Source organism: Eurypyga helias, unplaced genomic scaffold, assembly GCF_000690775.1.
Source record: "Eurypyga helias isolate BGI_N326 unplaced genomic scaffold, ASM69077v1 scaffold11107, whole genome shotgun sequence".
Lineage (NCBI taxonomy): Eukaryota > Metazoa > Chordata > Aves > Eurypygiformes > Eurypygidae > Eurypyga > Eurypyga helias.
This window is the reverse complement of record NW_010262310.1, coordinates 8,080-19,196: the sequence shown is the minus strand read 5'-3', so window position 1 is coordinate 19,196 and position 11,117 is coordinate 8,080. Positions and strand designations below refer to the sequence as shown.

At 47.5% G+C, this 11,117-nt stretch overlaps 1 protein-coding gene across 1 annotated transcript in view; it reads right to left on the bottom strand.

The window, feature by feature from the left end:
* Positions 1 to 4,580: 4,580 nt before the first annotated feature.
* LOC104512625 (fibrinogen-like protein 1) overlaps positions 4,581 to 11,117 on the bottom strand; it is an 8,557-nt gene continuing 2,020 nt past the window's right edge. Inside the window, exons 2-7 of the mRNA XM_010155678.1 lie at positions 10,851 to 11,061; positions 9,626 to 9,785; positions 7,584 to 7,681; positions 7,415 to 7,503; positions 5,928 to 6,118; positions 4,581 to 4,770 (exon numbers count right to left, since the gene is read on the bottom strand). Coding sequence (XP_010153980.1) covers positions 4,581 to 4,770; positions 5,928 to 6,118; positions 7,415 to 7,503; positions 7,584 to 7,681; positions 9,626 to 9,785; positions 10,851 to 11,061 — 939 coding nt within the window. The remainder of the gene's footprint in view (positions 4,771 to 5,927; positions 6,119 to 7,414; positions 7,504 to 7,583; positions 7,682 to 9,625; positions 9,786 to 10,850; positions 11,062 to 11,117) is intronic.

The window sequence follows — 11,117 nt, the reverse complement described above, 5'->3', positions numbered from 1 at the left end:
AAACTACTGGAAATTCCTTCCATATTGTTATTTTTTGTATGTATGTGTGTAAAATACACACAAAATACCCTGGGAAAGCATGAGGTCGTGAAGGCGTGGCGCAGGAATAGCCAGTAGATTTCATTGTGTAAAGCAGTCACATTTCGTGCATCGTGAATGCCACTGGCGTAGCCTTTCTCACGTCGTGGGCCGTGTGCTAGTAGATCATGATGTCCTAAAGCATCCCTTGTGCTCTGCCCTCAGCCACCCGTCCTAATTAGTGAACCATTTCCCCATTTAGAAAACACAAACCTGGAGTCGTGAGCAGTTTTCATTGGGTTTTTTGGTAGTTGTTATTGAATTGTGTTTATTTGTTGTAATTGCTCGAATAAGTCATATGGCGGTGTTTCTTTTAGCTAGTTGCATGAAAGTGCAGACAACTGACACTGAATACTTGGAGTGAATTTAAAATTGAGAGGGCATTTTTCATCATTCACGACTTTGACATTTTCTTTCTGCCAGTATTTATACGAAGGAAACACAGTAACTTACAGATATTTGCATTGACAAAATGAGTAGAAAAGGGTGCGCTACTGGGAGGGCAAGGAAAATTGATGATCAAATTTTAGCCCTCAGAAATGTTGCTGGAGCATTCAAGTACCTGTAAAAGGCAGTGAGAGAACTGTTGCATCACCCACCTTTTCTATAATCATCTTTGCCTTTATTAAACATTTTTTTTGTGTGTAAATAAATTGACAATAATGCTACTACAGCGAGTTCAAAATAAATTATGAAGAACACCAGCAAACAACACATTCATTTGATGAACCTCTTTTGCAGACAGAAAGAAAAATTAAAGTGGCTTGACAATATCTGCTGATTCCCGTAGAATCTTACGGTGAAGTACAGAAGTTACTTTGCAGGGTTTGTCATTGCTTTAAAACCAGAGCTCACAAATTGGTGATTGCACATGGCTGCAGGTATCCAGGGCTGGGCTGAAACCCCGGTTAACCACGGAGACAGAGCTCGGGCCAGCGGGAATGACTCGGAGACTTTGCTTGCTGTTTGTTAGGACAACCGTCTCATCAGGGAGTTTGCAGAGAGCAGTAGAGTGCTATCGGGCAACAAGAGGAAAAGAGGAGATGCAGCCCGTGGAGGGTGGAGTGAGAGAAGGTAGGTTCAGGCAGAGGACTATCAGCCTGCAAACAGCTCTCCCATGGGGAGCCCAACCCTACGTTCCCTTTAACCTGTGGGTGTGAAGGGAAAATGAGCATGCGCTTAGTTCTGTGGCAGCAGGCTGCTGTCTTTCTCAAAACTGGCTCTCTGAGTGGAAAGAGAGATTTCCCAATCCCACGCTTTGTTTTTCTTTCCTCCAAACCAACAAGTTTAAAGGGAGAGCAGCATTGCTATGCGCCAGCCGTGCACCCCGCTGAAGTGGCCGAAGCGTGCGCAGGTAACATGACAGGCGCGCAGCGGGAGAGCATGCCGTGCCAGCCTGGGAGGAGCAGGGCTCTGGACATTTGGCTGCCAGAGTCAAACCCCGCCGTTTGAACGGCCTTTTTTGATGGGTAATGTACAACAGCTTCTGGAGCAACGGATCTGTCTGGCAGGGTGATGTTTACTCCCTCTTTCGCATGAGCTGCACCGGCACGCCGCATTGTCGGCGTTCAGCCCTTTGGCCCAAGCGTGGCGAATTCCCGTAAGCTGTCAGCTGGAACCCCTGTTTAAAGCGTTTGAGAACATGCCCACACTTGAAGAGTGATCCCAAGCTAAGCAAATCTTAACGAGTCTTTAAATTGTCTTAAATGAGCTGGAAATCAGACCTGTGAAGCAATTGCTGCTCAGGTTACTTACCACCCCTGTACTGAGGTGAACTCTTGATGAGTGAAGCACTTCAGCCCTGAAGCAGGGATCTGTCAGCATTGGAGCGACAGAGCTACAATATCTGTTTACAGCTTTGGTGAGCCTCTCAGCACAGGAGAGCCTGGAGAAACGGGAGATCAAACGTATGGCACAGCAACACTCGGCCAGCGTTCCCCTCTCCTTCAGTGGGAGCGATAGGAGTTTGGCAGTAGCCCTCAGATCAAGTAAGTACCCGGCTAGTGGCGTTCTACCCTGTTTAGTAAGATAAAGAGGGTTCTGAAACACCTCCTGGGGTTTGCTGTGGGAGTTGCAGGGTCCTGCCCAAAGCTCTGTGACGCCTGCGTCTCTAAGGGGGTCCCCTGCTGCCGGGGGGCAGAGGAGGGGGGGACCTTGCTCTAAGCCAGATGCGACTGCCTGCAACCTCGTCTCAGTGTTGGGCTCTATTAGGTGGACTTAGGCAGATCTAAGAATGCAAGGCAGACCCCTTCCCTCCCTGCTTGTCAGATCTCAGACCCTTTTTCTCTCTCAGAGGGAGTAAAATGGCACTGTAACACGTTGGTGCTGGCTGAAGGCAGTCCAACTGCAGTGCCTGCCTCTCCGTATTGACCCAGGGTGAAACAGGCCCCCTGCTCTGGACTTTCACATTGCTTTCTGCTCACGCACTGGGGAACTGGAACGTGTAGCAGCTGTCTAAGCCCTGTTTTCTCTCCAGCTTGATACTCCGTTGTCAGATGGGTTATTGGCTGCTCAATGATCTGCGTTGTCCGTTTGGTGCTGTAGTTGATTTCCAGCACACAGAGTTGAGTATCACCAGTCTGTAGGGTTTACCCTGCTTCCCTAGCCCTCTACTGAAAAATGGGGTGGAGCATCATCTGCCAGAAGGCATTAACAAGACCTTATTTCACTCACATTTCACTGTGTCTTCCGCCTAGACAAGAATTGTCCTTACTGCCCTCAGCACTGCATCAGCGGCCACATAGTTATAACGTCTGCACGGCGATTCCTTGTGTTCCCAGCACGCGGTTACAGCCTTGCCCTAGGATTTTACTGCTGTAAAATACAGAAGTAGTGATCAGAAAGGAACTAGTAACCGCTGGTTGTTCACACTCCTTTCTTCGCGAGGCCAACCTCATTTCGAGTTTTGTTCCACAGGGTTACACGCCAGCGCTTGGGAAGAGGGCAGCGGTGCAGTCTTGCCAGGGCACAGGCTTTAGGAGCACATCCTCCTGGAGTGCCTACCTGCTGCACTCCGGTGCTCGTGTTTGCAATCGCTGGGATGTCTAGGAAGGAGCAAGAATGGGGTTTACCTCTTGGCAAAGCAGAGGAACCAGACCAGATTTTACACTGAATGTTCACATGTCTCTGCACTCTCTCCATGGCAGCTTGAGCCATGGAAATTAAACTTACCTTGCAGTCCCTCTAAACTACCCGGGACAGCAGGCACAAACACAACAGAGCAGACACCAAAAGAATGAAGTTCTCTTATTACACGCATTCTCACAGTTTTCATCCATATTTCTGTTCAAGTTCCTACATCAAAAACCAGATACAAAGTGTTAAGTCCTACTCATATGGTTTTATTTCACATTTTGTGGATATATAATACAAATTACAATGTGTATGGATCTAAAAGCGGATAAATGGGAAAGAGCTACCAGTTAAAAAAATGACTGTAATTCAGAAAAACAAAAAAAGGCTCATTCTACAACACGGTAGTTAAATGATTTGCATCAAGCTGATACTACTGTTCACTTTAACTGTTGTTATTAAGAAGTTGTGGAAAATAAATTTTCAGTATTCCATTTCTTTCAGTTATTTGTGTTGCTCTTTGGTTTCGCTCCGAAGAGACAGCCTGCTTTACGCTTCAATCACTTTCCACTTTCTGACTCCCCTTCACTAACTCGGAAGTCACCCAGTAAGTTCCACATACAAATGAATCGTGACTGCGTTTTGTGAGCTCCTAAGAATATCCGTGCTCATCTTAAATTTAGTCAAGTCTGCCTAATGTTAATCTGAGGCTTGAGTCTGGTCGGCAGCACTGCCTTCATCTGCGTTCATGTCGCGGTGTGCTATAGGAGCGGATCTGCAGCGAGAAGCTGTTGGCAACGAATCCCGGTGTCTGCACTGTTGTGGGGGCTTACTTTGAAGTAGCCATACTCTGGATTCACGCTGGCGGTTGGAGCACATCCATCCACTGGTTTGCTTCCACACGCTCCCGGGAGCATTCCGCAACCGAAGAGTGGCAATTGGGGACCACAGGGAGAGCTGCTTAAAGAATGTTCTCTTGATCCAGACCAAAGCACTAACGAAGGCGTGCCAGATGAAGCCCCAGTTCCCCATCACCGTGTTGTTTCTGTTCTCATGTTCTCGTCACTGAAGCCCTGATGGTTTAAATCAAGGTGAGAGAGATTTAGCCCTTGAAGAGTGCAGGTAGCTAAAAGGACATGCTTGATCATTCAAGGTCCAGACAGCTCTTCATAAACACTCTCCAACTGAAGTCTTGAAAAGTGCTGAAAAAGAAAGCTGTGGTGATTCCATGATTGGGATCCATGGGTTTTCCATGAAATTGTTGGCTGGCTGTGCTCAAACAACTCATGACTCTAGCTTCAGCTAGTAGAACCAGGTACAGCTTGTTACCGCAGCGCAGGTTTGACGACTGGCAGCAGCAGAGGGCTGGCTATTGACTTACACTGTTCTTTGCAGCCTGTGATTGTTTTTTCCTTCCCAAGCAGCAGGTTTCAGCTGCTCTGGCTGTTCTCACCATCTCCACTCTCACCATCAACAAAGAACGGAGCCCTGATTTTCATGGCTGAGTATTTGAGCGAGTACCACATCCCATGCCACGTAGACCAAACCATGCCATTGTCATGGGATCCATTGTACCTTCCCGTTCTGTAGTAGCGTCCGTTGAGGTTTACAGCATGGCACCTTGTAACGATGGAGGAGAGGGACAAGAGGAGATGAGGTTTAGCGTGGGAAGACATCATTACAGTGAAGTACAAGTTTCACACAACATACGTTTAGAAATACCAGGGTGGGATTCATCGACCAGTTCAGACACCTGAATGTGTACTGAACTGGTTATCCAGAGTCCTGCAGTAGCCTGTGGAGATCTGGTTAATGCCTGTAGTGGAACCCAGAGAGGTATATGGGTCATCCTAAAGTAGAGACCTGTGCTGGTCAGATAATTCAACCTGTTTACTCCTTCAGGTCTATTAAGCAGGGACATGATTGAGTTGCCTAAACAGGGCTGTAGTGCCCTTTGGTAGGCTCTAGCTCAAGGGTAGGCAGCAATGTACTGACACCTAAAAATGCAGATGTCGTTTAATCAAGTTGAATCCCACTATTGATGTACTTTTTTGTAGCTCCACTGAATTCAAATTGTATGTGATGGTCAGAAAGAGGCTCATTTTGCACTAAAGCAGAGAAAAATGAAGAGCAGCATGTCATGCTCCCAGGGATGGTGAACCTGAGCTCTTATCTGTTGATGTGTGGGGTATGCCCAATTAGCAAACACACCATCAGGACTATGAAGGGGTAGCTCACCCCCTAGTCATGCTCCACGACAGAGAAATGTCCTTTGAACACGCTTCACCTTGCAGTGGCTACTATTGTTTTCTTCCCTGGGATATAAACCAAAGCACTTTAAGAAATTTTATTTGTGCTCTTTTCCTTCCAGGTCATTCCCTGCTGTGCATTTATTCTGGCCCATTTTCTTAAAGTGAATGCAACTTACCTGCCTTGCTTCATAACAAAAGCAGCAGATTGCTTTCCTTTGAGGGTTGCCCAGAGAAGTTGTGGATGCCCCATCCCTGGGAGTGTTCAAGGCCAGGCTGGATGAGGCTTTGAGCAACCTGGTCTAGTGGAAGGTGTCCCTGCCCATGGCAGGGGGGTTGGAACTAGATGGTCTTTAAGGTCCCTTCCAACCCCAACCATTCTCTGATTCTGTGATCTGAAGCTGTGAACATCTTAGATTTGGCTGTGCAGGGTGGCACACGCACACATCAGCCTCCAGAGGCAAATCCTCTCGGCTGCACAGCCACCCACACCCTATTCCGACGGCCGAGAGGAACTGTTTTCCATACCTGTTAAACCACCAACCGCCCTTGTTCTCTAAGGCACAGTTGCCTGCCATGAATCGATCGTGATCCTTGTCAGATGTGGAGAACTGCATCCCTCTGTGAGAGGCTGACCACTGATCTTCAAAATTGCTCCCACCAGACAGCGCGTCGCCGGCATTACCAGAATAGGTGCCAAACCATAACCTGTAGTTGTCCTGCAAGAATATGTGAAATACGTGTTTGATACCAGCTCTTGCTGCCCTTCTTCCCATTTCTGAGATCAAATTTTCTCTGGCCATCGTATCCACTGTCAAAGGCATGACTGTTGAAGTCAGGAATGACTTCTGGACCTATGCTTTAATGATCCTAGTGTAGATCAGTACGGGATTTAAACTTCCAGAAGGGATTGCTAATTACTGCTGCTGCTACAGAGAGCTTCAGGCTTTATTGTCTTTCAATAACCACTTGATGCCCTACACAACAAGCTGGAAGGCTCTTCCTAGGTCGTCAAGAACGACTTGGCAGAAAGCTATGCCAAGTGGTTGCCTTCATAGACTGGTTGTTCATCTAGAACAACTCCTTAGGAATTTTGCTCCTGAAAAACCTTGAAGCCATCTGATTTCTAGCTAGATGATCTGGTTGATATGAAATGGATAACTACTTTTGTGGTGTAGGCTTTCTCCAGTCATCATATTCCACTTCTGTTTGTGAGAAATAGCAGTGAGGTATTCGAATGAAGCTGTTCAAACTCTTCATAAGAAAACTAATTGCAAACTGAACGTAATGCCTACATTTCTGGAGCAGTGATGGAGTGGGAAGTAGGACTGGTCCATGCAATGGAACTCATGGCCTTGGGTGTTCAGGCTACTTGTGCGTGGTGTTCAGAAAGGGAAGCCTGCAAAGAACTGCACCTGCATCGAGCAGGATGCTGTCTAAAGCTAGAAAGCAAACATGAAAATACAGGGACATGCCTGTCCTTGGGCTTCCTGTGTCTGTAGCACTAAATGTAGTGCTGCAGGTGCCTCTCTTCAAGACTGGAACTTAAACTGCTCGGCTTAAATGTTTTCTTTGAAAACAAAGTAGAAAGGGTTTGTTCTGGTGATTGTCTTTTACGTGACAACCAGAAACACTCTCCTAGGAAGTAAAACAGGGGTCAGTTTCCTTGCAGATGTTCAGACCCTCGTTTCCTCGCTCGCCAAAGACTCTTTTAACCCTGAGGCTGGAGGCGAGTGCCCTCCCTGCAGCAGCAGGGTTGGCAAGAGAGCACACACACACGATCCTGTCACCCAGTGGCTTGGGAACTCAGCAGTTGTGAGGAAGAAGTCCCAGGCTCACATCCCTGCTCCCAGGGCTGTTTGTCAGTCAGACAAACCGGCAATCCCAGGAAACCAGAGCAGGCAGGTTTTGCAGAGCTGTAATCACAACTCTCATACTGAAGTCTGATGCCACATAGGCAGGTGCCTCACCCTCACAGACAAAGCAAGCGAATCACCACTCTCTACATTCCTTACCTGCTCATTGGCAAGCTGGAAGTTTTCATAGATTGCATAACGTCTTTCTCCATGCCAGTCCATCAAGTCGATCTTTAACGAGCTCTCTCCTAAACACAGAGCAGTGTCCTGTTAGGTGAACTCTCTCGTGCAAATTGGAAAGAAACCAGTAAAGGGAAAATACTTGCACCTCTACTGAGCAGGTCATAGATGTGGTCGTTGCCCAGCCAGTATTCGTCATTCTTGCCCTGGAATTTCCCAAATCCCAGTTTGTAATCATCCCATTTCCTGCGGTGAGATACAAATACCAATTTCAGCATTGTGGGGGAATTAGAGAGTTTGTGACACTTGGCGATAGTAAGAAGTAAAACTTCATCTGCATCCCTAGAGACTGTTTTCTAAAGTGTCTGATGCTTCACAAGCTGAGCTGAGATTTGTCACTCTGCCTTAGAAGAAAATACAGCTCACAGCTTACTTCTCCTGCTAAACCTGTGCACATACATAGATTGGGATCAAACCTTCAAACTGCCAGTTGCAGCGCTCGCAGAGTAAGGCTGTTACTCAGATGGAAAGGGAAAGCAGCAGCTGTCACATTGCTCTTCAGCAAAGCACCTGATCCTGTTCCGCAGCGAGTCATAATTCAGATGCGCTCCTGGCTGGAAATGAATGTTGCAGTCTAAAATATGCTGCAATCTTGGGTGTATGATGTGGCGTGGTGAAGAATCGGAAACTGAACAGAAGGTGCAAACAAAAGCTTCCAGGTGAAGTTAAAAGGAAAGTGTCTGGGTTTGCTTTGTGCTCCTGGTACATTTAAATCTATTTTTGATTCGTTGGCCACTTTCACCTCTGGTTGTTTTGCAGGATCACTGTTTGGATGTGGCAACTTGTCCTTCAGAGATACGTACTTACTTTTCATCATCATTCTCTGGCTTCATCTTTCTAAGAGCAAACTCCTGCTGTTACTTTCTCACCATTCCATTATCTTAAAATCTCCTCTGTTATTTATGTATTATCTTTGATATTCACATACGCTTCCTGTGTACCATTGTTTCCAATTTGACTAACGCCATGTTTATTCCCTCTCTCGTGTTGTTATTAGAGATATTAATTCTGCCTGACCTACGTATTAGTCAGTGCTCCTCTTCAGGATGCTCTTCCTTCACCCGTGCTGAGAGCTGAACTACCATCCCTAGATCCTTACCGCTCCCTGGGCAAGCCAGCTTAGAGCCGGTGGAGGCTGCATTGCGATGGACTGCACTCACTGTGGGAGATGCTAGACATGCCCTGAAATTGTGTGTGCTGTGACAATGAATTCATCTGCATGGGGATGTTTCTTCTTTACATGCTACCAGAGCATCTCTCCACCTGGATATTTCCAGGTGAAAGTCACCCCTCTGGAATTTCATGTAGAGAAAGGACAATCTGGGCCAGTGGCTTGGCATCTTTTTGAATGATCTGAATAAGGAAATAAATGTTACACCACGCTGAACATAATTCCTGATATGAGAACAGATAATCATAGAATCATAGAATCATGGAATAGTTTGGGTTGGAAGGGACCTTAAAGACCATCTAGTTCCAACCCCCCTGCCATAGGCAGGGACATCTTCCACTAGACCAGGTTGCTCAAAGCCTCATCCAGCCTGGCCTTGAACCCTTCCAGGGATGAGGCATCCACAGCTTCTCTGGGCAACCTGTTCCAGTGCCTCACCACCCTCTCCAGGAAGAACTTCTTCCTGATATCTAATCTAAACCTCCCCACTTTCAATTTAAACCTGTTACCCCTTGTCCTGTCACTACAGGCCTTTGTAAAAAGTCCCCCCCAGCTTCCCTGTAGCCCCTTCAGGTACTGGAAGGGGCTATAAGGTCTCCCCGGAGCCTTCTCTTCTCCAGGCTAAACAAGCCCAACTCTCTCAGCCTTTCATTATAGGAGAAGTACTCATGAACATAATATGTTCAATGGGTCTCAGACTATGCGTTGGCAGTAGATACCTGCCAATTTGGAGCCTTTGGCAGTTTCCAATAATGATAAAACCAATATACACGCATGAAAATGGCCTCCTACTACCAACATGTATCACCAGGCTGACCCAAGGCAAAGAGTTGTCATCACTAAGGTCAAGTCTTGCACACCCTGCTCCTCAAATGTAGGGGTTTGCCAGGCGGCAGGATGGCGGGTGGGAGCTGGAGGCCTGACTGCAAGCTCTGTTGATGCAACCCAGAGGCACCCACCTGTTGAAATTCTCCTTGCCGTTACTCCGCCGCTGAATGACGGTCCACCCCCCGCCATCAGACATGTCACAGTATGCCAGGAAAGGCTCTTGGTCTGCTCTGGGCCTGATCCGGTAGTAGCCGTTTTTGGTCTTCCTCCGATTATACAATGCAGAGCAATCTAGGCAGAATGGTATCCGTTTGTTAGACGGGGCGGGGAGAAGGAAAGGGTGGGGGTTGCAGCCAAAAGAAGACTTTTTTGAGGGGCTGTAGAGGACAAGGACACTTGGCTGGCCTGTGTCTAGCTCTGCAAGCCCCGCAAAGCCAAAGCAAACGATTCAGTAAAGTAGTACCAGTGGTGATTTGCAAACTCTTTGGCCTTACGAAGAGCAGCAAGGCTTAAGAGCCTTTACAGCCATGCCCTCTGAGGGAGTCATCCCCACATCTTTAGTGAGATACGGGACAGCTGCAGGTCAGGCTGGGGCTGTAGCATGGGAGCGATGCAGGATCAGGACTGGCTCCATCAGCAAGATCATTTGCAGGGAAGATGATTTCTGAGTGGAAGGCAACCTCAGCTGTACTTCAGACTGGATTGGGGCCCCAAAATTTCTAATATAAGAGGCTCCTGTGACCAGCTCTACCCACGCTGTACCAGAAGAGTGCCTTTCAGGACCTCAGCGCTTCACACTTTCAATGCAATGCCCACAAAAAGATAAAATCTTGGCCAGAGACCACGATTCCATTATGACAGTGTTCTCAAGGGGACTCCAAGGACTAGAGCAGGCACGCCTGCTACTGCACCATGGGAGTGACGGAGGATCTGAGGGACAAGGAGGCTGAACCCCTTAGAACAGGTTTCAGTGCCCACAGCTGAGCCAGGCACCCTGGGCCCCCCTAAATCACCCAGGAGAAATGGGCTCTCCAAGAGCGAGACCCAGCTCTTCCCAAAGCAGGTGTCTGAAGTAGGTCTGATGGAAAACAGCCAAGCAGAGCCTGTTCCCGTTGTACCAGGGTGGTGGCTGCGTAAAGCGGGCCAGCTGGTTCCAACCCCAGGGGATGCCTGCTGGTACCACGGCTACCAGCCTGCCCTTCTCCTTCCCACGCATCTGACTGTATTTTAAAACAAAATCCACTTTAAAAATTCTGAAACTCTTAGCAGAAATAAAATATGACACATGGGACACTGCAGGGAGAAATAAACACTGTGGTAAGCTGAAATTTCCATGCACACTACTGCAAACCGTACCTTGGTCATAGACGATCAGATTTCCACTGGTTGTGGGTAAAAGCGTCTCATGCTGCACGCTCCTGTTTCCTGAGAACAGCCCGCTTTGTGTTCGATGGTAAGTGTTCTCCAGGATGTCCTTCAGTTGCAGTTCATATAGGTACAGCAAGTCTTGCAGCTGTTTTAACTTCTGTCTTAATTTATTGTTGTCTAGGAGGCAGATATCTTTTTCCTGTGGAGAAAACAAAAAACTCCCTGTCATGGTTTAGCCCTGTCTGGCAATTAAGC